We start from the raw sequence: 27564 nt of genomic DNA, 5'->3' as shown, positions 1-27564 counted from the left end.
GGAATCCTCACTATGAGAAATAGACTAAAAGAAGCTGGTCTGTGTCTCTGTGCTGTGTGTGTGTAAACAGCCTCTCTGATTGGTGGATTCAAATTGACCAACTCCAGGCAATTTGACTGACCTAGAAACATGCAGGCAGCACCATTAACAGCCCCTGTTCACTTCCTGGTGTGTGTGTGTGTGTGTGTGTGTGTGTGTGTGTGTGTGTGTGTGTGTGTGTGTGTGTGTGTGTGTGTGTGTGTGTGTGTGAGTGTGTGAGAGAGTGAGAGAGACCCTTTTTATGGCAGCATCTCATTGTAGGATTCAAATTGATTATATTTAGACTGGTTGACTGGATTACATCCTGTGTGTGTGTCTCTCTGTGCATTTGTGTTTCCATATGTGTCCATAATTGTAATTGTGTGTATCTGCTGGTTGTTATTTCTTTCTTTTTTGTCAACTTTTTTACCTTTCAACAAGTACATTTGAGCGACCCTTCCCATGTTCAGCATTTTTTCAGCTGTCCATTTTGCTTTTCCAATTTTTCTATTTAAGTTATTACTATTCTGTTAAATCATACTATTTCTGCTATTTTATAAGATCTGTGCTAAATATAGTATTTCTGCTTAATTATAGTATTTCTACCAAATCATAATATGTCTGACACAAGCAGCATGTGTGTGTGTGTGTGTGTGTGTGTGTGTGTGTGTGTGTGTGTGTGTGTGTGTGAGAGAGAGAGTGAGTGAGTGAGTGAGTGAGTGAGTGAGTGAGTGAGAGACAGAGAGAGAGAGACCCCTTTTTGGCAGCATCTCATTGTAGGATATAAATTGAACATATTGAGACAAGTTGACAGGCATAGATCCTGTGTGTGTGTCCCTCTGTGCATTTGTGTTTCCATATGTGTCCATATTTGTAATTGTGTGTATCTGCTGGCTGTTATTTCTCTTGGTTTTGTTGTCTTTTTAGATTTCTGTGAATTTTTCCACAGTTGAACAAGTACACTTGATGGAACCTAACCATGTTCAGCATTTTTTCAGCGGTCCATTTTGCTTTTCCAATTTTTCTATTTAAGTTATTACTATTCTGTTAAGTCATGCCATTTCTACTATTTTATAGGTTTTCTGCTAAATATTATTATTTCTTCCAAATAATAGTATTTCTGCTAAGTTATTATGTTTCTCTTAAGTCACAATTTTTTTGCTAAGATGCTATGTCTGAAATACATTACAGAAAGCCCATGTCTCTGTTGGTGTGAGCAAGGGATGCAGCTGCATTGACAGGAACAACTACATAGCCTGATGAAGCAGACAGAAGTGGCAGCTCTGATTGGTGGATTCAGATTGAGCAGATCCAGGCTTTTTGACTCTCATAGATACAGCTGAAAATATAAAGCTGAAAAAAAAAAAACTGAATAAGCTGATGTCAGTGTTTGAAAAAGTTTTTGAACTTCTAATAACTTTACAGAAGTGTGTGTGTGCATGTGTGTGTGTGTGTGTGTGTGTGTGTGTGTGTGTGTGTGTGTGTGTGAGACTCAATTTTTATTCGTTGGTGACCAGCATCCATTAGTGGATTCAACTTGACCAGATTCAGACTGATTGACTGGCATAGGAACACACAGGACACTTCAGGCTCTGTTTGTCTCTGTGTGCTCTTGTGTGTGTGTATGTTTGTATGTCTGTGTTTATGCTTGCATCTATGTTTGTACACATTGTTTTCTGAACATGGGTTATGTGTCTGTGTGTGTGTGTGTCCATATTTGTAAACATTGCTAGGCATGTCATTTTTGCCTTAGCTTTGTGTATCTGCTGGCAGTTCCTTTGTAACTTTTCTAATGTTTCTGCCAATTTTTCACAGTTGAACAACAACTAATCTTTTGAGGGAACTTCAGCTTTTTGAAGCTGGCCGTTTTGCTTTTCCAATATTTCTGCTAAAGTTATTACTTTTCTGCTGAATTATACTATTTCAGCTCCTATGTTGCACTTCTACTACTTCCGAAATTTTCGCTTTCTAGTTTCAATTTACATTCTTTATCCTATGTTAGATGTTTTCAAACACTGCACCTTCTTCCTTTCGCTCTCCTGCTCTGTCAGCTGGCTGCTCCTTCCGTGGTGGATGGTCGACTTTAGCTTCTCCAGGCCTGTGGCCAGCACTGACCGCTTCTCCTCAGCCTGCATGGCAGTGGGCAGGGGCTTCACCGGGTGGGGGCTGGATGTGACAAGACATACACACATACACACAGTCACACCACCACACTTGATACAACACCGCTCTCTGACTCTTATATTTTATATGAAGTTTTTTTCAGTGGAGGTCAGGTGAAAAACCTGGTTGCCATACTGGGGTTCCACAACTCTTGGATATATTTAACTAAAAGAAAAGCCAACTATGCTTCAACAATATACATCAGGACTATTTCTGCATTTGAAATGATGATCGCAGCTACATTAATAATAACCCAGGATTCTACTATATAAGTGTAATACTGGATTCTATCACTTCAGCCCCAAATATCTTCTAAATAAACTAATGTAAGAAACCCAATCAGTCAGTAGCTTAAAAAAAAGGACTCACATCAGCCACATGGTGGCCGTGAGGAGCTTCAGACTGACAGTAGTGCATTTTACTAGGGCCACAAGTGACCCTTTATTCACCCTTTCTGAAAAATCACCAAAACCTTACTGTAACGAACAGAGATAAGAAAACCGTCTTGCTGCTTTGTTGGTAACAAACAGCCAAAAACTAGCCCTCTATTTGAGTCAGCTTAAAGCATCTTCTGAAACTCTACAATTGACCTACATTCATAGGAAGTCTGAGTCGACTTGCTGCACTTTCATTTATACTCTCAATCAGCAACGAATCTTTCTTTAGTCCAGGTATTGCAGGTTAAGCTGTTATTTGAACACAACAGATTGGCCTGTGGACCTCCAGGGTGACATCAGGTGCTTAAGGACTCCTTGCTTTAAGTGATTAAGACCAGAGGAGGTTAGACAGGTGTAAGATGTCTTATTAAAAGAAGTAATGGTGAAAATTGAAAAGACCTTAAAAACCGAGAGACTTAATTGCATGCACTAGTGCAATCAATCATGTAGAATTGTATTAAATATGTTATTACCCGGAGGTGGAAAGGAAATGCTACCAGTGATAAAACAACACCTTTTGTGTCTCACAAAAAAGCCTGTTTTTTGGTTGAGATTTTGGCAAATGAGCATGGCTGTGTGAGAACTCTAGCTGGCCCTGTGGGGAAAGGGGAGGTATGTGAGTGTTTGTGTGCATGTGTGTTGTGCGTGTGAGTGTGTGTATTCGAAAGGGAGTTGGAGGTGTGTGGTAGGAAATGGGGCAAAATAATAACTGCTAATTGGCCTGAGGTTTTGTTTCCCCTCCCGTTACCACAGCCAGGACACATGAAAGACACCTACAGAAGAGTTCTGTTAACACCAATGTTGTTGTGTGTGTGTTTTAACAAAGTGAAGAAAAAAGGGAAGATCACACCACAAGGATGAGACCCCCCGAGAGTTGGCACAGAAGAAAAGCAGGCGGAAGCAGAGCACCAGAAGGAGACCAAAGAGATGACAGGATAGAAATTTCTGCAAGTAGTCCTTCCTCTTCACCTCGTCACTAAGCACTGAGCATGTGCAACCTCACCTGTTTTGCTGATTGGCTGCCTGCTGCTGCTGCTGCTGCTCTGCCTCCTGTTGCAGTGGCATTGGCACTGGCTTTGGTGCTGTGGCTTGCGTTGAGCTGGGCGGTAACCTCGCTGAAGCGTTGGCAAAGGGAGAGAAGGTAGAAAGCGCTACAGGGGAGCAAATACTTTCAGGAGCAAGAGAAGGAGCAAAGGAAATCAGAGAGGGAAGGTCGGGGCCTGGCTGAGACGAGGTGGAACCCTGTACCCCGCCAGGATCGCTACCAAAAGAGGGTAGGAGGACCTCGTCGAAGGGAGTTGCCAGTGTGCCCTCAGACTGGGAGCGGTGTAGTGTAACATTCTGTGTAGGTGCGCATATCGAGGACGCAGCGTCCGAGACCTCACCCGCACTCTTCAGATTACAGCTCATAAAAGAGTCCGGCTGTGCTGCAGGGAATGATTGCAAGTCTTCTATTGGAAAGGTTGGCTCAAGAGTCGTCGTCTTGTCCTGAGCAGCATGGGGAGTTGCTTCAGATTTGTCAGTTTGGCCGATTTCCCCATTAGATGACTCGGATGCATTTGTAGAATCCATTAACCCCAAAGCAGCACCTGCAGTTGTTTTAACATCCTTCAACTGCATCGTCTCGTTTGGCTCAGAGACGCTGGAACTTTTGGAGGAAGAGTGAGACACGCAGGTTTGGTAATCCTGCGAGTCGATACTGACATTCAGACTTTGGAGAAAGCTGCTGGAGCTCTGATCAGATATCCGTCTGTGCAACTGAGTGTCACCAAAGTCTTGGCTAGGACTGTTTGCAATCTGACTGATGTCGAGTAAATCACTAAGGCTGCTAAATGGCACATGAGAATTGGGGCTAGCATCCTGGCCTGCTAAACGAGCCCCCTCAAAGGGTTCAACCAATGAAGCCTGCTTGACATCAGGGGAGGAGGTTGTGATGTGTAATGATGGCAGTGTGGAGGATCTTTCTTGATCTGAAGTTGCAGGATTCCTCACTTTTATATTATCGTCTTTAGAGCCATCATTTAACTCTTTAGAAAAATCCCCTATAGAGACCTTTAAATCATTTATGTTTCCTTCTTGCCCTTCATTGTCAGAATGTGAAAAGATGATGGACTTTAGTTGTGGTTCAGAGAGTTCAGGCAACAAGTCCAGGTACACAATATTAGAATTGTTAAGTGTTTCAGCATCTGCGCTATCAGTTCCTATCTCCTTTGTGATTGATGGATGTAGATGCCCAAGTACTGTGGACAGTGGTGCCAAAGACCCTGCTGAACCACTCAAGTCTACCTTTCCGCTATCCTTAGGCTCAATAACAGTTTGCTGAACAACATCAACTAAAGACAGATCATTTGACCTGTAAGTAGTGTCATCTTCAGATTCTGAGCCCATTTTATTTTTTACATCTGTTGACTCTGTGGTTTTTACCAACCCAAAGATGTTGCTTTCAGTTTCTTCAGATGAAGATGCAGAGACTTTATCAGAATAAGAGGAAACACAAGACAGAAAATCCTCTTCTGCTGAACTGCCGAGACCTGAAGAACTAGGATCTGGAGAGCTGCTGCTGAGTTGTACAGACAGGGTGTGGCAAGGAGCTCGACTCACGTTAGTGTCGGGTATTTCACTGGTAGCACTGGTGTCCTGATTAGTTTCAGAGCAAGTGTTCAGTTTCAGAGAGTTAGTGGAACTATTTAAAGTTACATCATCGTGCTCAAAGCTTCTGTGTTCTGGGATTGTTTCAAGGAATTGTGGGAAAGTGTTAAGGTAATGCATGTTAGTGTTGGTCACTTGGCTGGCGAGCTGATGATGATGCAGTGCATCAGTCACATTTGTGGTTCGATCGGCTTTATTATTGCAGTGTTCCAGCAGATGGTCGCTGGGTGGTTTTTGCTGTGTTTTGCAGCCTGTGGAGAGATCCTCAGGAGACTGCAGCCTGCCAGCTGCAAACGCTTCAAAGGATTCATCCCACTCTGAATCGGGTTCCACACTGCTAACAGACATAAAAGGGTTGGATGACTTCTTGAGTAATGGTTTCTTTCCTTCCACGAGAGTTGGAGGAAGTCCTCTAATCCCAGCTTTGGTGACCTCAGTGCTGCTTACATCAGCAGCAGAGATGGATTCCTCGGCAGCTGAGTTGCCGTGGCTCAAGACAGAGTTAGAGTTACTCGGCTGTGGAAAGAGTTGAGCTATAGGGGGCCGGGAACTGGAAAGATAGGGCAGAGGAGGCGGTGTAGGTTTAAGTTGCTGAGCGGTTATCATGTCTTCATAGAATGGGTTGTGTTGGATTAGAGAAAAGAAAGGGTTGGATTGTGATATAGGGGGTGGTGAGGTCGGTGAGTGGCAGAAAGGGTTAGTATGGTGCAGGTTTGGAACAACAGACGTATGCTCTACAGGGCGACCCAAAGGGTGGTGACTAGGTGGAAGAGGTGGTGAGTGGGGATCAGTGCTGGGCTCTAATTTAGGTGAGACCACCAGGCTGTGAAAGGAAGGCACACAGTCCTCTTGATTAGTTTGGATCATTTACACAGAATAACCGCACCCTGAAGAGGGCTTTCTGTCTCAAATCACAATTTAAAGCACGTACTTTTACAGAGTGCTCACATGAATCAAATCAATCGAGGCTGCAGTCCCCTTTATTCTTTAAAACCACTACTAATTAGTGTATAAATTAGGGCTGCCACAAACGATTATTTTGATAGTCGACTAGTCACCGATTATTTTTGCGATTAGTCGACTAATCAGATCATGCATCCATTGACCGTAAAACACACAGCTTATTGCACCAGCATGCATCTGCTCTTATATAACTATCATTATCTTACAGCTTTAAGTGTTTAAGGTGCTAACTAAAAATAAAGACAAGATGATAGTTTATTGAATTTAAATGAAATTTGCAGATTGTTTCGGAGGAGTTTAATAAACGCAGCCGTCTGCTCCTTTCTATCTAAAATATAACAGGACACCGGAGTATATTCTCGAGCATCTCACACTTCTGATAATCAGTCGTCTGCTTGACGTTTATTCAGCTGTGTAAAAACTATAAGTTTCATCTCAGCCAAACCGATTTACTCAGGAACAAATAAAATACTGAAAAAAGCCAAACAATAACATTTTTAAGTTATCTAAGTGACTCATATATGTTTAACCTGAGTAGAGAAAGACGGCGGTGGGTTTGAAAACGATTTGCCGGGAGTCCGGTGTTCTCACCGGCTCTAGTGAGCCTTCAACCCCGGCTAGCTATCGAGCTGGTGGGTAACAGACGTCTCCGAAAACGTCGGAGCGCTTTTGAAAATATGTGGTGTCTTGATAAACTGAGCAGATATTTTAAGTTTACACAGCTACATTCTCGCCTGAAAATATGTTAAACGTTTATTTTGTGACCCAGAAAGAATAATAAGAGTAACATTAAAACTAACTAGCTGCCGCCATTGTTGGAAACTGAGCAGGGCCGCGCTATGAATTCTGGGACAGTTTCTTCTTCTTCGGGGTTTAACGGCCGCTGGCATCCTTGTGCATGCAGTGCTGCCATCTTCTGTTTCAGTCCGTTATTACACTCTTAAATCCTACTACTTACTCTTGCGTCTTTTGGGATCTTACAAAGCTTCAAACAACGTGTCGACTATTAAATTAGTCGTCGACGATTTTGATAGTCGACGTAATCGTGACTAGTCGACTAATCGTGGCAGCCCTAGTATAAACTGAAGTGGAAGAGTTTGCACATACAATTTGATGCCAGCAACACATATCAAAAAGCTGCAGCAAAGCAAACATAATGTCAAAAAACAAAAACATGAAAAAAAACATGACTCACTTTAAAAATAGTATTCTAGAAGTAGAGTTGCAAAGAGGTTGGTAATCTCAACCTCTAACAGTGCATGATAGCATTAAGAAATTGAGAGAATCATAGTGGGAACGTCCAACTGCTGTAATTATCTACTATAAAATCTATAAAAACCTTTAAAAAGGCAAGTTTGTTACCGTATTTTCCGCACTATAAGGTGCACGTAAAATCCTTTAATTTTCTCAAAAATCGTCAGTGCGCCTTATAATCTGGTGTGCCTTATGTGGGAATTCTGGTTGTGTTTACTGACCTCGAACCGATTTTATGTGGTACATGGCGCTCAAAAATCTGTCAAAAAATGTTTTAGTATGACTTTAGTAAGCTACAAAGCCGCACCGCTTGATGGATTGTCGGAGCATTACGGCTACCGTAGCGGAGTAATCTGGGTCCAAAAATCCGTTTGCTTCAAGTCCTACAGTCAAACAAACACTGAGGGACACCGAGAGTTAAAAACTGCCTAAATTCTTTCATCTTTAATAAAATGATCAGCGTTGCTACTTTACCAGGTGTAACAATTAAGTTTAACATCCATGAAAACAGGATTTATTAAATTTAACGGAGTTAGAAGTTAGCAGGAAGTTAGCTCGCTGGTTTCGCTAGTTACCTAAACATGATATACCATGTTCTGACTGAGAGATTTCTGGAAAAAAATAAAACTTACAGCTCTGCTATCACTTCCTACGCAGCAGTGACTTTTGTAGGGTTACTGAAGTTGGACTAGCTGGTATATAATGCTGTGCTATGTGATCACTAGCAACACAGCTATGTTAGCATAACATCAACACAGTGAAGCTCGAGGATGAACGCTAACTTTTTTCCACTTGATAAAAGTTCCCGATGGTTTTTGGCAAATGCAATTGCATGGAAAGATGCTGTAAACGGACCAAACTTCAGTCAGGAGAACAACTGAGATAATCCATCCACAATATGAGGTTAGTCATTAATATAAGATAAGATAACCTTTATAAGTCCCACACGTGGGAAACGTGTGGGAAAGTGGACAGTGCAAAGTTACATAGCAAAAATTGTAAAAAATATAAAGTGTTTAATGCGCTTTATAATCTGGTGCGTCTTATGGTCCGAAAAATACGGTATGTAAGATCTTCAGTTCCAGGTAAACTTTAACAGCATAGAAAAAGTTCAATTAAAAACAGATATTATTTTTTAATTGTTGACATCAGCCATATGCATGTATATGTCTTCATGTCTTCCATCCAAAACATTAATAGCCGTCTCTTCACTGTTTTCATTGCCCCTTCGTATAATAATTTGCTAGAAAAGTTGACGTAGCTGGGCGTAGTCATTACTTAGCGCTAACTGCACCAACTTGGCACCTTTCTCAACTCCAGTATCTAAAAGCTTGTGGGTGCGTAGGCTCTGAAAATGTTCAGTTACAGAGGCAGCAGAAAGGCCGTGTGTGTACTATGGTCCAGAATAGCTGACCCCTTACTTCTACAAGCAGGTGCTTATCTGGCCAATATTTTGTTTACACTCGGTGTATGAAAATATTACGACATCGACTTCTTTTTTCCCCCACCTTGGTTAAGTAAATTGATTTAAAAAAAATTAAAATCATGAGTTTGGGGAGACCTGAATGAAAGATCAATAATCTATTTACTACTATTTACCACAGACAGCAGTGCAGAAAGTGCAGTAAGGCATGTGACACCCCCAAAATAAATTACCCACTTAAATATGCACTTGTGTTAGAAGTGGATATAAAATATGACAGAGTTTTCTCCCCCCACTTTCTCCCTGCCCACACACACACACCCTTTTTCCCAGCTCACATCATCATCTTTCCAATGAAATGAACATTATTACTGAAGCATATTACAGCGTGCACAAGGCTGAAAGTTGACAGAGCTAATTTCACAAGAGCAGCTCCCCTCCTCCATCTGCACTGCAGATACCTGCTGTAACCAGAGACTGAAACCAGGAGGGATATGTGCAAAGCTGGAAGCAACTTCTAGCTGTGATGCTGGTGCACAGGAAGTAAACATCTACGCCGTCATTTAACCCTCCTGTGAATGGGTTTAAGTTAAGCTTTTGCTGCACAGTGAGCGTCATCGGTTTAAGCAAATACTGGTAGACGAAAGATACCGTGCAATGTCACGCCAAATGAGGTGCTCCACAGGAAATGGAGTGCTAATTTAGAGCCAGGAAGGAAGTCTGTTTCACTGCTACTCTGTTTGTCAAAACCTGTCACTGCTAGCCTCTGTCGTAGTTTGGTTGCCATGTCTGGTGGCACTGGCCTGTGCTCACTGGCTGTATCTGACAACCTGCACTAGAGATGCTAGAGAAAAATTTGTGCAGAGATTCATTTTTTTTAAAGAACAAAATGATGGAGACTTGGAGCGCTATAGTAGACTGAAGATCAAGTGCAATATTTTAACTTTGCACAGCTGATTTTCTTTTTTAATTATGATCATTGATCTTGAAATAACATGCACATTTAAGGATTTTACGTAGTAATACTAGGTAACACCTCTATAACACTTTCTGTTACTCGAACATGCATTTGCATTCTGCTCTGCTGCCAAAATATCATCTTACACATCAAAAACATTCTTTGATGCCCTTATGATTGCCAAAGTAAGATAACAAGTATACGGGTCACATGCAATTACGCACCTCACTCTGTGAGTAATGATACTGGAAGTCTAAACGTGCAGGTACAAACTCTCAGTAGGCACTTCTTTTTTGGTTGCTTTTGACCTTCTTCATTCAAATAATATTTGTACCAAAGGTTTAAATTGGTCAGACGTCTTCTCTGTGATCAGTGTGTATCTCACCTGGGTTTGCTCTGCGAGTCCTTTGATCCAAACCTCCCCCTTTGTTTCTCGTCAGTCGTGGCATGGGCCCGCTCGGACTCATCCTTGGGCTGACTTTGTCCCTTCCCTGCATGTGAGAAAAAGTTCCTCCTCTGCTTTTTCCCCTGGATGTCCCCCCCCTCCACCGTGGAAGCAAAGGACCATGACGTGGCTTCTGTCGGAGCAGCCTGTCCCAGGCGCTCCTCTTTTTCACCCAGCATCGGGCCGCTTTTCTCCAGAGCCGCAGCTATGGCTGCTTTTTCCTCCTCGCCGGGCTTGTCAAAGGACCAGCGGCGCCCATCTCCCACACCACTTTTAGGGAGATCTATGGAGGCCTGCTGACTGAGGTTCTGCAGAGACACGGAGAGAGGCATAGACTTCTGCAACAGTCCCAGGCCTAAAGAACCTGCAGGTTTTCCTGAGCCTGGGGCCTGGGGCTGCAATTTGTAAGAATGGCTTCCATTGATGCAAACAGTGGGCTGAGGCACTGCAATGGTGATCTCACCGGCCTCATCACCGAACTCGCATTTGAGAGACGAAGACTTGGGCGACGTGTTTGCTGTGTGCTCTGCAAATCATGGCGAGGAGGAGAGAATGGAAGAAGATTGAGAAGAGAAGAAAACATATGACTTTACTCGATTAAACTTCAGTCAGCTGATAAAGCCTTGTTGACATTTTGCTGACAATGTCTTTCAAAACAGAGCTAATCAGTGTTTCTGGTGGACAAAGGTGTCAATGAAAGAGTCAATGGAATTTTACCCGTGATTGCAGAATCTTTTCTAGAAACTGTGCTTCGTAGTGCAGCTTTTGATGTAACAGTGTAGATGAGATTTCAGGGAGGACATGCCCCCATAAAATCTACACAACTATCAAGAAATAGAACTTCCACATGTATAAATTTAACTTAAAGTCTATGTGACATTTACAGAATAACCTCAAAAACTGTTGCTATCTAATATTTTTGTTCCTTTGGTTAAAACACGACAGCTAACAAATCCATGTTCTAGACATTATCATATAAGAAGAATATTTCACTTTGATACTAAAGTGACAACAAGCTCACCTGGGCTGTTGTCTCCTGTCAGGTTGCTGCTGTTACTGGGCGAGTTGGAGAGATCGGACACCACCACACTGATACCGGCCGTAGGACTGAGGCTCCCACCCCGTGACGATGACTCGCTGCTCTCCGAGCCCAGAGACGTGCTGGACCGAGTGTCGGACGATTTTCGCAACTTTCCCCTCAAAAAGAAGGTTCTCATCTTGCTCCTCCGGACCTCGCCCCCTTCGTCGTCCTCATAATCCTCCTCTCCGCCTCCGTCGCTAGGAAGTCTTTGGCGCATGCGGTACAAAGAGCCATACCCACTCGGCAGGACGGCCGAAGAGGAGTCCTCATCGCTGGATCTCCTCTTGCCTTTCATGCGCTCCTTCAGCTTGCTGAAGGTGGAGGCGCCCTTATCTTTGATGACAAGGTCGTACATGCTAGCTGTCAGGTTGTCGCGGGTGAACTGGATGGTCACTTGAATGTCTCCACGTTCCTTCTCCTTCTTCCCCGTCTTCGAGTTGAGCCTGTACCACCTGCAACAGAAAAGAATCCATTTGCATGATTAACACACAAACACACACCGTTTATCATGTAGTAAAAAGAAGCTGTATAATAGCATATTCAAATGTGCTGCTTTTCACTAGTTCATATCATCTTAAAGTCTGTGTGTCCTGACTGTCAGCAAAAGAATTATTTGTTATAGCTTCATGTTATTTGATACTTAAACTGGGCTTCTGTGCTTGCCCGGAAAAGAGCTGCAGAGTGCGAGGAACTATTTTGCGTTTAAAGTGCTCATCACGAATCTGACGGCTGACTAAATCCAAAACAACCTGAGAAAATATATTATGCATCATATTGAAAAATGCACAGGTGCATCTTTTTTTGCTGTCAATAAAAATCGAAACACAGAGCTGAAATGTTCTGGTGTTGATTACTCTTCTTAGTATAGTAACAACAAGTCAAAGTGCTTTTGTGACGAATCACATCAACAATTAGTTCGGCGCTGAGTGCAGCCATGAAGCAGTGTGAATGACTGTATTGTGATCATGAATGGGGCTAATCTGTCCTCGCACAGGGTAACAGGGTGTGTGAGTGTCTGCGACCTACTAATACCAAACAGCTGTGTGTCCTGACATACCACAGTACCCTGGGGGAGGCCCCTTGTTTTTGTCACCAGGGCCGGTAAGCAAGAACAATGAAGTAAAACAACGCTCACTTCTGATGTAACACTCAGTGCCCCACATGAATATGAAGGCCTGAAAAGTGTGTGGAACGGTGCCACCAAGTTCACCGCACTGTGACTCATAGGAAAGTCTCATCTGATCTGTAGTGACTGGTTTAAAAAATAAAAATAAATGAGTGAGAAAAATTCCCCAGGTAGCATAAATATGCTGCCAACGGGAAGTTGTCAGCTCTGTCAGGAAGACAAACAAACAGGCCTCAAACGGGTATCTGCTTATAGATTTTTCACTTCCTGTGCTACTGGGTGGCCACATTATTATAAACCTCACACCTCGACCACATCGTCTCTTTATTCATATGTGCATTACGAAGCTGGGAGGCACATACGTAACCAAAGTGAATATTCACCATTGTTCTGAGAAAGAGTACAGACATCCATAGATATATATGGATAAAGCAGGAGATCCACACTCCATATTCAAGCTTCATTTGGAGAGACAGAAATACTTTCTTTGTCATGTAAAAAACTATTTTTATATCTTTTGAAATATTCAGACAACTTAAGCTGGTGTTGTGATATAATATATAAATTTGAGTCTTTTTAAACAGAATTCATTGCAGGAAATACAGTTTATCTGAGATGTTAAATAACGGTCATTAACTAAATCAAGCGTGCTTACATGTAATTTTCTGATTGCATTAAGTGCTTGTGAAACTTTTCATTGCACAAATGAAAAAACAGGATGTTAAACAGGTTGTTGAAGTTGCTTCATGCTCATCTACAAATGTTCTGTTCTGTTGAGTAAACAAGAAAATCTAAATGTCGTGCACTGGAAACTCAAACGTGAAACTGAGGAAAGTTAAAAGAACAGAGGTTTAAGAATCAAAGGCAAAACATGAAAGCTCCAACATGAAAGAAAACGGGGACTACCCCAGTCGTGTACGAGAAAGGAACCTCACACATTCGTCTTCTTAGAAACCAGAAAGCTTTTTATTTCTCCCCCACGGGATCCCTTCCTTTTTTCTGTAAACCTCTGCTGTGACTCTGCAGAAACACTGAAGTTGAAAATTAACACGGGTCACAATGCAAACACTTGATAAATATGTTGGATTGTCGCAACAATGTGGCACATGTTTAGTATGTTGTCATGCTAACATCGTGTAGGTGTAAATGTACGGTACAGTTCATAATTTAATTCAACTGACACTTAAAGTATAAGCTATAATGTTAAAATAGCACGAGTTATTCTTTTTAAAAACAGAACTAGAATAACAAAAAATAAGAAATAGGTTTAATTTTGTCTGTTTCTATTACCAAAACTGCACATTCACTAATTACATGCTAACACTCCAGTTATGGCTTGATAGTATAACATAGTGTTTGTATGATAAGTTTTTCTTTTTCAAAAGTCCTAAATAACACTATATTAAATAGCTAAGGTATGCTATAGTTCAATTTTTATAACTTAAATGAAACCATTAGCAACTTCGTGGTCCAAATACTCTTTCAGAAGCACTTAAGCAGTATTAAATGTTGAACACTGTTCAAATTCTATCACCTCCAATTAAATTACCAAGGTGGCTGGTCTACTCTCTCTCTATGAAGTTACATTACAGCTTAACATACTGCAACTGCCCATCAGTCCCTCCAGCAGATCTGGACACACTCGATAAAAGGAAAACTAAATTTCAGTAGGATTTGGAGAGTTAGTGAAGTTAGGGTAGCTAAAATATAAAGACACGCTACCCATGTCAGCTCTATTACTCAGTGTCCCAATCAGCAGAGACAAATGCAATCATATGGAAGAACGAAGACACCTAAAATGGACAAAGCATCTAAATGACTCCATCCACAAAAAGACACATTGTACTGTAAACACAGCAATAGTTGCACCATTTTGCACAATCTCTAGAGTAAAATAACAAATGACAAAGTTCACAGGTTAGAGTAAAATGTCAATCAGACATATTCCACCTCTGTAATATTCTTCATATTTATAATTGAGCAACTTGTATATTAGTGCTATTTCTTAAATTTCTGTAACATCTTATATTATTTAATTAGTTTTGTCTGTTACTGTTTCTGTCTTGGACCAACTGTAACCCACATCATTTCCTTAGGGATTAATAAAGTATTTTGATTCTGATTCTGATTGCAGAGTGGTTTGGATTACTTGGCGCTGAAATCTTAGATGACCCCAAGAGTGTAAATATATGCTGCACATGTATGCTGCTAATAAAAAGCTGCAGAGGCCAAGAATAAAAACTTTGTGGGGGGGCTTGTTTCTATTTAGAGAACAAGGTGCACAGCACTACAAGACATTAATAACACATTCAACAGTCAGGGTTGTTATCATCGCTTAACGCCTATAGGCAACAAATGCTTAGCCTATGAGATAAACATATACTTATGAAACAAATTAGCATTTGCCAGCTTACTAAGCTCCATCAATCTAAGAAGCCAGACTTGACAGGATTCAGTTTTAGACTGAAATGTTGAAAAACTACATCCTACAGCACCTGGTCAAAAACATGACTAATATATAATGTATTGAAGAAACAATACAATGGAGAAAAAAATGGATTTCCTGATGACTATGGAATAGGACTGACAGACTGATAAACCCAACATAAAATCATTAAATCTAATCAGAATACCAGACTCTGTTCTCTTCAACACATCTTCTGTTTGATTACAGACGAACAGAGACAGGAAAGTTGTTTCTGGCAACAACACTGGTGTAATAGTAGGCTGCAGAGAAGAAATAACACAAGTCATATAATTCACTGCACAGGCTGTTATGTAATCATCATCATCCTGCCTCTGACCTCAAGTTCAGCCCTGAAAACATGGTAACACCCAAGAAGAATGTCACTGAAAACAATTAGTAAAGCAACTCCTAAAAGTCAAACTCCGAGAGGCGCGACTAATGAGCAGGTGGAGCTCGGCGTAAGAGAAGAGAGGAATGCTTTTTACGGCCCGAGAACAAGAGAACTATACCTCACAGAAATCAGGCAACAATGGAAATCTACCACGTGAGCACGTTGTTTTCATTAACGAACCAGATATCATTCACACACATGAAAAAGGTGTAGGCGGGAGCAGCACTCCAATGAAGCAAGTACACACAGCCTATAAGCCTGGGTCTTATGTTTCTACATTTGCTGAATGATGAGTTTGAGGCTGATTTAGTCTAATCCAGATAAGGTATTTATATTGGCGCGTTTCATTAAGACAAATCCCGTTAAGGGATTATCGAGCTACATGTCAACAAAGTCAGTTCCTCAGCTCTGAACTCGTCTTTTTTCTTTTTAATGTTTGGAGCCAACACAGATTTTTGTGTGGGCTCGTTCTCCTGTCACTAATATTATGTCTCAAACGCCTGTTAGGTGTGGATTCGAATTTCACATCGACGTGTCAACAATAGTATCGGTCCTCCTCCTGGCACGTCAGCCGAGGTGGGGTTCACATTCCAAACCCAGGGCCAGGGAAGCTATGCAAGCTTTCCTCAGGGATACCTACTACTACAACTGTGATCACATCACTAACATTACAGGGATTGTAATTCATTAAAAGTATGTACATCTTTCTCTAAGCCCATACACGGTAACATTTTGTGCCTTTGCCTTCTCAAAATAACATTTCTAACTGGTTAGATAAAAATAAAGAAGTTGCAAAATACTTAAAGGCTACGTACAGTTCCGTTGTACGTGCACCTGTTCTTGCCTGATGCATGACTAAGCCTGACAATAATAAATGTGAACAACAAGTAAAACACACAAGAGGTCCAAATACAGAAACTGCAAGAGAGACAAAAGCAGCAACCTACATTTTGTAGCCCACATACTCAGGCAGAGCACAGCCTGCTACTGAAGAGGAGCCAGTTTCCCAAAAGCATCATCCCACACAGAAACTGTATAGTTCACTAAGGCCATCGTGCAAACGCGGTTTTCGTTATAAGCACTAAGTGAAAAGACAATAAAGACGGCAAATGTTCTGCTTGTTTTTGGGAACTTGTGGAAGTCTAAACAGGTTTTTAATTGTCTTAAGAGAGGGGAAAAAATGCCATTCCAGAGCTGCAGAGCATAACTACATATCTGCTTCCCCATCTTGGGAAAACAGGAAATCACAACACTCCACCCCATCCCAGCATGACACCACCATCTCCTCATCTCCCTGATCTACCACAGAGCAGACAGGAAGATGTTCCCACTCTGAAGCTGCTGTCTTATTGCAGACTTCAACTTACAGGCTATATGTCAATCCCTAGAAACCACCCTTCGGAGCAGACGAGAGCTGAAATTACGACACAAGTAGGCTATCAGCCCGTTTCATCCAGTGTGTAGTCGGCCTCTGTGGGGCTCTGTGAGCCTCTGTGGTATCGGGGCCAGACACAAGAGTGAAATGAAACCATTGCCAAGGGCGTGTCAGCTGTGGAACTTAGCAGCACATGATTTAACAAATATGTTGGCATTTAAGGTCGTATCGCTCTCTTCTTCTCTTTTTTTTGCATTTATCTAGCAGAGGCATCAGACGGGTTTCAGTTTCAGGGAGGCTCAGAGTAATCTCCAGGGGCACGAGTGCAGAGTGCATCTTGCAATACAACTTTAGAAAACACAAGCAAGTGAAGAAACTTTGTCACCTCTTGAACACTCTGTCACATTTAGAAATGATGCTAACAGCTTTTCTAGCAGCTCTAGAGGTCTGTGCTCATGCTAACGCACAAGGACTTCAGTAGATGAGAGTATTTTTGAAACAAAACCCTTGACCTTTACCAAACCTTCAAACACACTACAAACTGCTATAGTACAACATAATGCAAAAACCCCCCCACAAGGTTTTCTTTTTAATAATACTCTGTTAGAAATCTTCATCAAAGTTCAGCTCTAGTGCTGGCATGGATTTTCTGTTGGGGGCAAAAACAGGTAAGAAAAGGGTCAACTTTTTATCCAAAATGATGAAATGATGAAATATTCATCAGAAAAGTCATAAAATAATGAACAATTACAGCCAAAAGCACAGGATATAGTGAAAAAATACAGCCGTCAATGGTCTTCAACAATGATAGCAGACCATCACCTCGATATCATGTCCAAGTGCATAAAAAAGGGTGTAAGTGGTGTTGTTCATTTGAGTTACCGATTGAACACTTCCCATTACACCTTTCTGAATTAATTAGGCCAACAAGCCCTTCAGGAGTACTGTGGGTAATACTGGTAATATGCCCTGGATTCCTGCTTCCTCAGCAGAAGAAGCTGACAGGCTGCGAGACCCAAACCACATTCCACATCTGGATGCTATGAGCGAAAAACCTACCGACCAACTTCCCTCCCAATTCTTTAAAACCACATAGCCGCAGATACACATTAGGGATCAATGAGTGATAAAAAAACCTGGACATGAATGCTCGTTGTATAAAAACTAGATAGACTGCAATAATGGACAGAAAAAAAAAAAAGAATGCACAATAAAAGAAAATGCAAAATAAAAATAAATGCAGATTACAGAATACTAACGCAGGCTATGCCAAATAATACATTGTAATCAGGTTTCGAGCCTAATCTACTAGAGTCAGGTGCTAATATGCAAGGCCATCAGAAGACATCCAAGAACATTTTTTGCAATGCAAAGCTACGACTTTCAGGAAGGGGGACTCGATGGGAAACTTAAGCAATCGGGGATGTATAACTTTTCCCTATCATCTTTCAATAAACTGTATTTCTCTACAGTGGACTCCTGCATACTCGGCTATCTGTATAATCTATACAGATTATTGTCTGAAAAATCTCCATGGAAAATTTTTCCAGAAAGCCATGCTACATTTATATTATCTAGGGTGACTTAACAGGTCACACTGTTATATAACCTTTAATGTCCATTAGAGTAGATTTCTCCAGCTTGCAGCTACGGAAAGTCTGTCGGCTCTTAGCAGAGGATTTTTCTGGATGTACATCTCTCTCTCACACACACAGAAATAAACACACCATCTTCCTGGCTCACTCATCAGATAGACGTTCAGCTCTCAGCCCTGAAACAACATCACAGATTTTCTTCCTACACATATACAACAGGCCAGGGAACTGTGACAGAGAGCCGATACAAAGAAGAAGTTGTAAAGCACCAAATCTAAATATATAATCTTAGCACAACAAGAAGCACTGAACCAGTAACGAATCACTGGTATACAGCAAACAATAAATTAATAACTAAATAAAAGTGCTGACATCTATACTCTTGGGAAGAAACTTGATTATAAAGGAAACCTGAATATGGCAAATCTGATAATCAGCGAACGCCTGGCAAAATGAATTTTCTGTTAGCAACATGGGTTCCTTGCTATGCATGCTGCACTGGCAGGGCCTTTGTAGCTTCCTCCTGACAGACCCAGTAGGGGAATTCACCGAACACCCACCTTTCCAGTAATCTGCTCTACACCAGTAATGCAACATGCAAATATGCCGTGGTCACTCTTTTGAGGGAAGATCCACTTCTATCTTTGTTTCTTGAAGAAATTACTGAAGGAGGAACATATTTGATGTGTTTTTTACTTCTGTCATTGCTAACTGTGAATATGAATTGTGTTTTTAATACTCTTACATAGTTGTGTAAAGCTTCTCTGTTACTATAAAAAGTTAGCGAACCTAGAGTACTTATTGATTGAAATTGCCTCAGATTTCACTGTAGGCAACAGCAAATTTGTTTTCACAATAGATTAATAATGATTTAACATTTTGCAGTCTTACAATGAGTCCAAACTCCAATATTTTCAGTGTCATGTATATTAAAACTAAAATAAAGGTGCAAATCTCATTTAAACCAGTTACTAGAACTTGATGTATTTAAAAAAAATTAATTACCATTAATTTAGTCATGAATTAGGAAGAAGTCGAGGTACTAAACACTGTTTTAGTACCAACTTAGTCATTTTGAACCCTTCAACAAATTTGATACCTTTTGAATATTTGAACAATAATTATTGAAACTCTACTACCAATAAACACTTGATTTTGATCACTTTTCTTAATTTGTTAAGCTAGCAATAGATAGTAACATAACTAGCTTAAGCTAACATTAGCTACATGATAAGATTGAAATCATTGTTGCTATGGGACTTTTTGTTTTTTAATTGACTTGTTTAAAGAAATTAAACCAATACATGCACTTGATGACACATACATACAAGACAAACTGGCAGCATCCTCATTGGTTTCATACAAATATATGGTATAACACTTTTATTAAAGCATTAAGCTAGCCAGTCCTAGTGAAACAGAAGCTAGCAAGTAATGCAACTTTTCTGACCTACTGACACAATAATGTAGCTAATTTATTTAATGACATGTTCCTTGAAGTAACAATTGTGCTACTTGAGGTAAACCGTAAGTTAAACGTATCGGAGGTTGCAACTCATGTTAAAGATAAACACTTGGTTAAATTCATTACCAACACTTTTCCTCTCGCATTCTTGGGTTTTAAAAAGGCAAGTAAGACTCCATCTAAGTCAAAAGGCTCAGCTCAAAGTGAAGTCCTGCGTTAATGTTGAATTACAAGTTGTTTATCGATTCATTTTTAACAGATTCGCAAGGCCAGTCAAATGAGCAGAGTAAACTCATGCAGTCCAATATAAATGCATCTAAATTTAAAGCTCATTCCTCATTTCCACTCACTGACTGGAACATGCTGATTCAGAAGTACACTGTATGGAAAATGATGAATCCTGCAGACAATAAGTCAGAAAATAGGGTGGCTGGGGGGGGGGGTAGAAATATACGACGTGGAGCTCTATATCAGTGTGACGCTTCAAACTCCTCCAAAGGGCTAACTATTAAAATCTGTAAAGTTACAAATGCACACCTTGCTTCTTAACCTCTGCTAAAATAATTACAAGGCTGTTGTCACTGCATTATTCTGTGTTTTCCCAATAAATTGCATGACAGTCTAAAAGGAAAGTCACTTTTAATCTCGTTTCATGGGTGTTGAGTGAGTTGAAAAGCTACCGGTTCTCTTTCCAACCTTATGTAAGCCGTTTATCAGTCGTACTTTCAGCATGTTTTTATTATCAGATTTTACAGCCATCATTTATGTTTCCCTCTAGATTTGATCACCATCCAAAAAAAACTCAACTAACACAAACAGTGCACTTGAGGAAACCAATTTTGCATTGTGTATGTCAAACTAGACTTCTCGTCTTTCTCGTGTTCATTTTCCTTAAAAATATTTCAATATTGTCACCTTAATGATCGTATATGTATTCAAACCTCGATACATGAATTGCCAGCTGCACTATATGGCTGAAATCTCCGTTTTATCAGATTAATTATTTCTCTACAAAAACAATATGGAAAATATAGAAAATGTATACAACGTATGGAAAGTTACATAAAATGATCAACCTCATGACAAAATATTCTCCAAAGCAGAAGATCACAGTAATGATGGAGAGGGCTATGTTAAGTGTCAAGCATCAACTGTCAACTCAAACTGAATATTAATAAACTGAGCTGTTTTGTCCCATTATCACTGTAACACTTTATTTTCTGGTTTTGACAAACAGTTCAGTTCAATTTGGTTTTGAACTTTAAGGTTGCATTCGGAAGGGCATTCGGCATAAGCTCTGCCAAATCAAACATGCGGAGCGTCCCGCTGTGGTGACCCCTTGTGAAGAGGGAGCTGCCAAAAGTAGCTACTAGATTTAACAGGGTTCTATCAAAACACAATCTACTGAAGTTGTTCATTAGTTAGGATCACTAGCGTGTACAGCACTGTACATCAAAAAAAAAGAAGAAAAGAAAATGATAAACATGCCAACAATAACACAGTTTGACTTGCATAAAAATAGTATTTTTGTACCAACAAGGTGATTCCCAAAGAGCTATTAGCCGAAAACTTTGTATATCTCGGCGTAGTGTGCAATTTGAAAAAGAAACTAGACAAGTGGAGGCGAAAAGAAAAAGTAGTAAGCCTAAAAAAGCAAAGAAAACCCATCTTGAACAGTATTTGAAAACAATATTCTTCAGTTGGTCCATCTACTGTTTGAGGTATTCCAGTGTACACAAGAACTGAGCTTAAAAGCAGTGGCAACAGGTCTTAGAGAGTGACGAATCTTAATATTAGTTCAAATCGTCATTAATATGTATAAGGGAGTTAGGAGAGAGACACAACAGTGAGTGTCTACAGCAATCTGTAAAACACGGTGGAGGCTTAGTCTTGGTTTGAAGCTGCATCTCAGTCAGTGGTGTCAGAAAACTTGTAAAATATTGATGTAAATATGAACACCCAAAGTAATGTCAGATTTTAATGCACCATGCATTATCGGTTTTGACTGCATCTGATTGGCTACAGCTTCATTTTTAAGCATGGAATTGATTCCAAGCATATGGCCAACACAGTAAAAGCATACCTTGATAGAAAAACACCCAATGGAACTGTCAGTCATCTTGACAGAATGAAACAAAAGGCAGCTAAAATCTAAAGAAGAGCTTTGGAAGACCATCCAGAAGCCTGGTGAAGTATTCCTGAAAACTTCCCAAAGAAAGCTGCCTAAGTGAATTCAGACTATGTTGAAGAATTAAAGTAAGTCATACCAAATATTGACTATCAAGCTTTTTAGAATTGTACAAACTGTGCTTTTGATTTATATACTGTATTTCCATGTTTGCACATTTCAAAATAGCTACACCTATTTCATAAAAAATAACAGGTAGTGCAAGACTTTTGCACAGTACTGTGAATCCTTCATTAGTTTATCTGTACTTCACTAGCTTCCATATTAGCCAAATGTTAGACAAAGCTCTTATGCGAGTTTTTGTTTGAATCAAACTTTAAACACTGGTGCACTTGAGAAATTCAGCAAGTTCTGCAGAAAACGCATTAACATGCAGCAAACAAATACTACTTTTCTCAGAAAGAGAATAGCCATTATCCTACAAAATGAAAAGCCAATACACTCAGAGGGGTTTGTTGTGATACAAGGCCTAATACGACCAGTGGCTTATAGTAGTAGCTAGTAGTTGGAAGTATCTTTTTAAAATGAGCAAACTTTTCCATTTGTTCTAAGTTCCTGTTTGAACATTTCCCATGATTTAATGCAACAGCAGTCAGAATATACAGGCTCTGATTGTGTAGCAAAACTCCCAGAACAGGGAGCGAGCAGATGCTGAATACCTTCAGCCTGCAGGTAGCCTTTTTTGTCTTTAAATTATACACACATTGGCTGGGTATAGTGTTTTGGTGTTGGAAGAATAAGAGGAAAGGTCTAATTATAAGCTTTGTATGTATCAAAGTCAACTATTATAAATCGTCATGTTGAAATGTTTGTTTTGGGGGGTCTTTTGCAAACCTTCTAGCATATCTTTTCTCTTCAGTAGCAAAGAGGAGAATTGAAGCTGGAAGCTTTGAAAGCTGCTGGTGTTGCTAATAACCAGTGAACATTCACCGAATCCCACGTGAAGACACTGAATGTACCACAGCACCAAACTGCTGACACATCATCATCATCACAGGCTGGCTCTAACCTTCAAGTGACCAGCTCCAACAGGGCCTACTGGAGGAGACTTGCTCCCCTTTCGTCTCAAATTCATGGCTCTGTTTTGACTGAAAGCACACTTAGGTCAGGTGGCAGTCACTTAAAAGATTAAAAAAAACTGCTTTATGTGGCATTTTGTTAGCCAACAGGACAAAACATAACATCTTTTAGTGTGGTGTCAGCATGATGGGGCAAGATCATGTACCAGTTCTGAGTAGCACCTATTGCTACTGTCAGATATAACAACAGGACTTACTTTTTTATTGACCCTGGTTTGGTGGATGAAAAGTAGAAGGGAAGCTCGTCAATTTTTGGAGCAGTGGTATGAACACACAAACAACAGGAAAACCTTTAGGTATCCAAAACCTTCCTGTAAATGTCAGGTCTTTTGCTAAAAGTGCAAAACCCACCTTTTTATCTAACAGCTAACTGCTTGTGTGCCATTATTACTCAACCTACAAATGTCACACATTTAGCTATTCTCTGAAGGTGTTGAAAGGTGTTATCAACAAAAAAGAAAAGAAAAGCTCCTGTTTGCACCGTTAGAGAGATGCACAAAAAAATGATTTCTGTTACCATGAAAAAGAAACAAAAAGATTCCTCCAAAGATTTAGCACCAAACTTCCTGCTGTAGTGGGCGGGGCTTGTGTGAAACAGCATGTTATTGCTAAAAATACCTTGAAGCTTTATTGGGATCATGAAACTGTTGGTTAATCCCTGGATTTGGGACAAGCATTAATCCAGCTCTGCGCCACTCTATGTCTCAGCTATGGGGAAACAACAGTTGTTGTTGGTGGGGTTTTTTTCTTTTCTAAAGAACCGACCGCAAGCAGCTGATGATGTAAACATTGTGGAGGATGTGAGGTTTGCAGAAGTTGTAGGGGAGCCTTGAGCCTCAGTGGGGAGTGCGTTGATGGTTGCTCAGAGTTAGTTTGGTCTGTCTGTGGGAGGAGGGAGGGTGTGTCTGCAGGGCCCTGATGCAGCACCAGAGATTTGACAGCTGTGTTTGTATCTAACAACAAACTGTGTGGCGAGTGAAACGGGACAAAAAAAGCGGACTGAACAAGAGAAACACCCTTGACGGGTTCAAGGGATATGGGAAATTAGATAAAACAACGACACGTGAAAGCATATCCACGCAGCTTTTTTTTTTTTGCCACACTGTAGCAGGTTCTCGTACTGAAAACACACAACTATTACAAGCAGAGACAGTTTGACTTACTCGTTTTTCACGCATCTACTCTCGAGAAAGACTTTATCCAGAGGGATCACAGCCTGTCCGAGGAACACGTCCAGCCCAATGAGCGCCCTGTGCATCACCGTCAGGATTAGCTCGCAGCTCCCCGCCGGGTATCCGCTCTGCCCGCCGCTCTCCAGCACACCGGGCTGCAGCTCGAACGAGCACTCCTCCTTCCACTCCGGCTCGGTGGTCTTCTCCGCCACGCCGGTCGAGTACTTCTCCTTCCCGAGCTGGATGATGGTGTACACATCGCTGGTGCCGTGCTTGCCCTTGCCCCGTAAACCCCTGCCTCTCAGAACCGTCACCTGGACGTGTGTCGGTACCCATTTCTGGTCCTCCTGTACGTTTAGCGAGGACATATCCGTCCCCCCACCTCCTCCCTCCAGACAGACAGAACGACAAACCGACCGGCTGCGCACACACCGAGAGAGAGAGAGCGAAGGGAGGTGGTGGTGTCCGCCGCTTCCTCCCGGTTCTGGTTGTGCACAGTCACATCAGCTCCGGGGTCGTCGGCGGGCGGTGCCGCATTATGGCCGTCTGGCGTCTCTTCAAAGTTGCCGTGGTTGCCGGTTGTTTCGTGCCCCGGCTGCTCCTGCGATTCTTCAGTCTGCTCTGCGGCAGCAGCAGCGTCCGTCCCTGCCTGTCTCCCCCTGCCGCACGGGCCTGTCTGCGGCCAGCGACGTCACGCCTCTCTATCCTCCTTCTAATGCAGGACGAGGAAGTTCAGCGCCGACTCGACACATGGCTGCACGCACCGAGAAATCACACACACACACGTGCCTGGGCTGGAACGTAGGGCCCGATGTATCCCCCGGGTGAAGGCTATTATTCAAGCACATCAACAGCACTCCGCCCTTAAACTGTTTGAGTTACAAGCTGCACAACTACAAAGCCAGACGAAGTTTCCGTGATAGTGTATGCCAGCGCAACTCCACCACAACACACCAGAGTTATTAGTTTCCTATCTTTTATTATTATTATTTTGAGTTCAATTTAACTTTTTTGTTTTTTCAGTTTAGTTTTTTTAATGTTTAGTTTTTTTGTTAGTTTCACTTTATTTTAGTGTTTTTAATCTTAGTGCAGTGTGAAACTGCAAATTTTGGCATTGCTCTGATACCAAGTACTGTAAATGCAGGGCCAGTATTACTGATACCAATTATGATATGCAGTGGAGAGCAGTGTGTCATGATTTATAATTTATGAGCTGAATTTTCATTTATTTTCAAATTCTGTACACATTTTAATGACCACTAAATCACTGTGAGGTTTACTTTCAAAATAATTTGTTAATACAACAAAGCATCTTTCAGTTGTTCATGTATTTTGAGTTTTTAGGAGACCTACAACCAAACACGTCGCTCTAGTATCAATAGAATCCAGTGAAGTGGATTAGTCCTAAATATCAGATCTTTCAGCAGATTGTGTCGTAGATACTTAAGCCTCCCATTTAGTGTTAAAATTATTGATGAAGAGACCAATAATTTAATTCAGGGCTCCCAGATCAGTTTGCTGGCTGTTGTTTGACCACTTTTCCATCACTTTTATCTCAGTGTAATTCACTTCTATGTTATATTGTTTTTAACAGACTGTGTCTTTATCCACGCTGGTTGTTTTCCATCACTGATGCATACAATGGGCCGATTGTCAGCCATTTATGATGATTTACAAATACTTTGTCTTTGTCTGAATTTGGATCAAATAACTGCAGAATTACCCACCTTCCTGAACATCCACTATGTTAGCAGTATGCTAACACTTACACATGAGCTGGCAAGCTTATGAGTTCTAGAGTTTTCTGAAGACTTTTGGGTAGTTCTGCACAAACAATTTAACATTGTGTTTCTATTAGCATTGTGTGCTTGTACAGAAGAGTTTTTGGGTATCTGTAAAGATAAAAAATATAAAAGCCACGTTGTCTTAATCAGCCCTGCAGACAGGATTTTCCCCATCGAAACTGACAAAGGTCATGACATTAAATCAACAATAACTGACATGTAGGCGACTACACGGATATTATTGGCACATCCTGTTGTCACATGATGATTTCACCGTATTTAATGTTTCCAGAACTCAACCGCAGATTATCACTTCTTGCAGGCTGTTTTTTCTAATTACACAGAGTTTGGCATAAACGTCAACATATTCTTCGCCTCTGTAACAAGAGATGCACCGTCCCTGATTACTGAGTTCCCAGGCAGAGCTTGCCTCATGTTTACGGCATGTTTTAACTGTTTGTGGTTGCTCATGTCATTTGTCAGGCTGTTTGCTGTTTACGGCTTCACATTTATGCCAGTTTGTTCTGTTTTCTTTTGTCCTGTGCAGACTTGTGGTCCTCTTATCCGTCATCCACACTTTTTTCTCTTCACCAGTCAGACCCCCGTTTGCCTCATAGCAGCTGTCACTGTGAAGAAGACTTTGTTCCTTGTTGACTCGCCTGCTTCAGTCCATCTGAACCGACGTGACCTGCAGTGGAGACAAACGCCATGTGACCCAGGGTCACATGTGAAACTGAGAGTGGCTGATGCCCATTAATGCTGTAGTGCTGAAGTGCCCATAACTTGCATGTAAGATAAGATAAGATAAGATAAGATAAGATAAGATAAGACTTTATTGATCCCACGACGGGGAAATTTTTGCATCACCTCAGCTCAGGTACAGATATCAGAAAGAAATACAAAAAAAAATACAAATAAGTACAATCAATGAAAAAAGTAAGATAATACACTATATACAATGGCAGCACACACAGTATAATACACTATATACAATGGCAGCACACACAGTATAATACACTATATACAATGGCAGCACACACAGTATAATACACTATATACAATGGTAGCATACACAGTATGTGATTATGGATATGGTTGGAAATATGGAAGACATAAACTATATCGCTTGATATAGCTATTGTACCACTACTGCTATTCCTATTTATAGACATGTACACACACACATGTACACACTAAATATACATATGTATACATATACATACATATATACCTGCACATGTCCATACACATGGAAGGTCCATTATGCATGAAGTGGTGACCGTGGATGTTCACAGTGTCCAGTGACTTATGACATTGTGATTGAGGAGTTATAGAGTCTAACTGCTGTTGGGATGAATGATCTGCGAAAGCGCAGAAAGAAAGTCTTGAAACAACTCTAGAAACATCTACTGCCAATCACATCATTTTATTGATGAAGTCAAAAGGTTCATTTATTTTAATTAAGAGTAATTATCTTGACTATTTTATACTATTTCTGCCTCCTCTGCTTCCTAGCCAGCGTCTCAGACTG

At 40.9% G+C, this 27564-nt stretch overlaps 1 protein-coding gene across 5 annotated transcripts in view; it reads right to left on the bottom strand.

The window, feature by feature from the left end:
- rab11fip5a (RAB11 family interacting protein 5a (class I)) overlaps positions 1–25119 on the bottom strand; it is a 33664-nt gene extending 8545 nt beyond the window's left edge. The window contains exons 1-5 of one of the 5 annotated variants that reach the window (XM_039603349.1): positions 24241–25119; positions 11332–11843; positions 10251–10836; positions 3622–6090; positions 2040–2184 (exon numbers count right to left, since the gene is read on the bottom strand). In XM_039603349.1, coding sequence (XP_039459283.1) covers positions 2040–2184; positions 3622–6090; positions 10251–10836; positions 11332–11843; positions 24241–24617 — 4089 coding nt within the window. In that variant the 5' untranslated portion in view covers positions 24618–25119. The remainder of the gene's footprint in view (positions 1–2039; positions 2185–3621; positions 6091–10250; positions 10837–11331; positions 11844–24240) is intronic. The other 4 variants (XM_031742055.2, XM_039603350.1, XM_039603351.1 and 1 more) reach the window with 4 other exon arrangements.
- Between the last annotated feature and the right edge of the window lie 2445 nt (positions 25120–27564).

This window comes from Oreochromis aureus, linkage group 19 (assembly GCF_013358895.1).
Source record: "Oreochromis aureus strain Israel breed Guangdong linkage group 19, ZZ_aureus, whole genome shotgun sequence".
NCBI classification, from domain to species: Eukaryota; Metazoa; Chordata; class Actinopteri; order Cichliformes; family Cichlidae; genus Oreochromis; species Oreochromis aureus.
The sequence above is the reverse complement of the archived record's forward strand: the minus strand, read 5'-3'. Positions and strand labels throughout refer to the sequence as shown.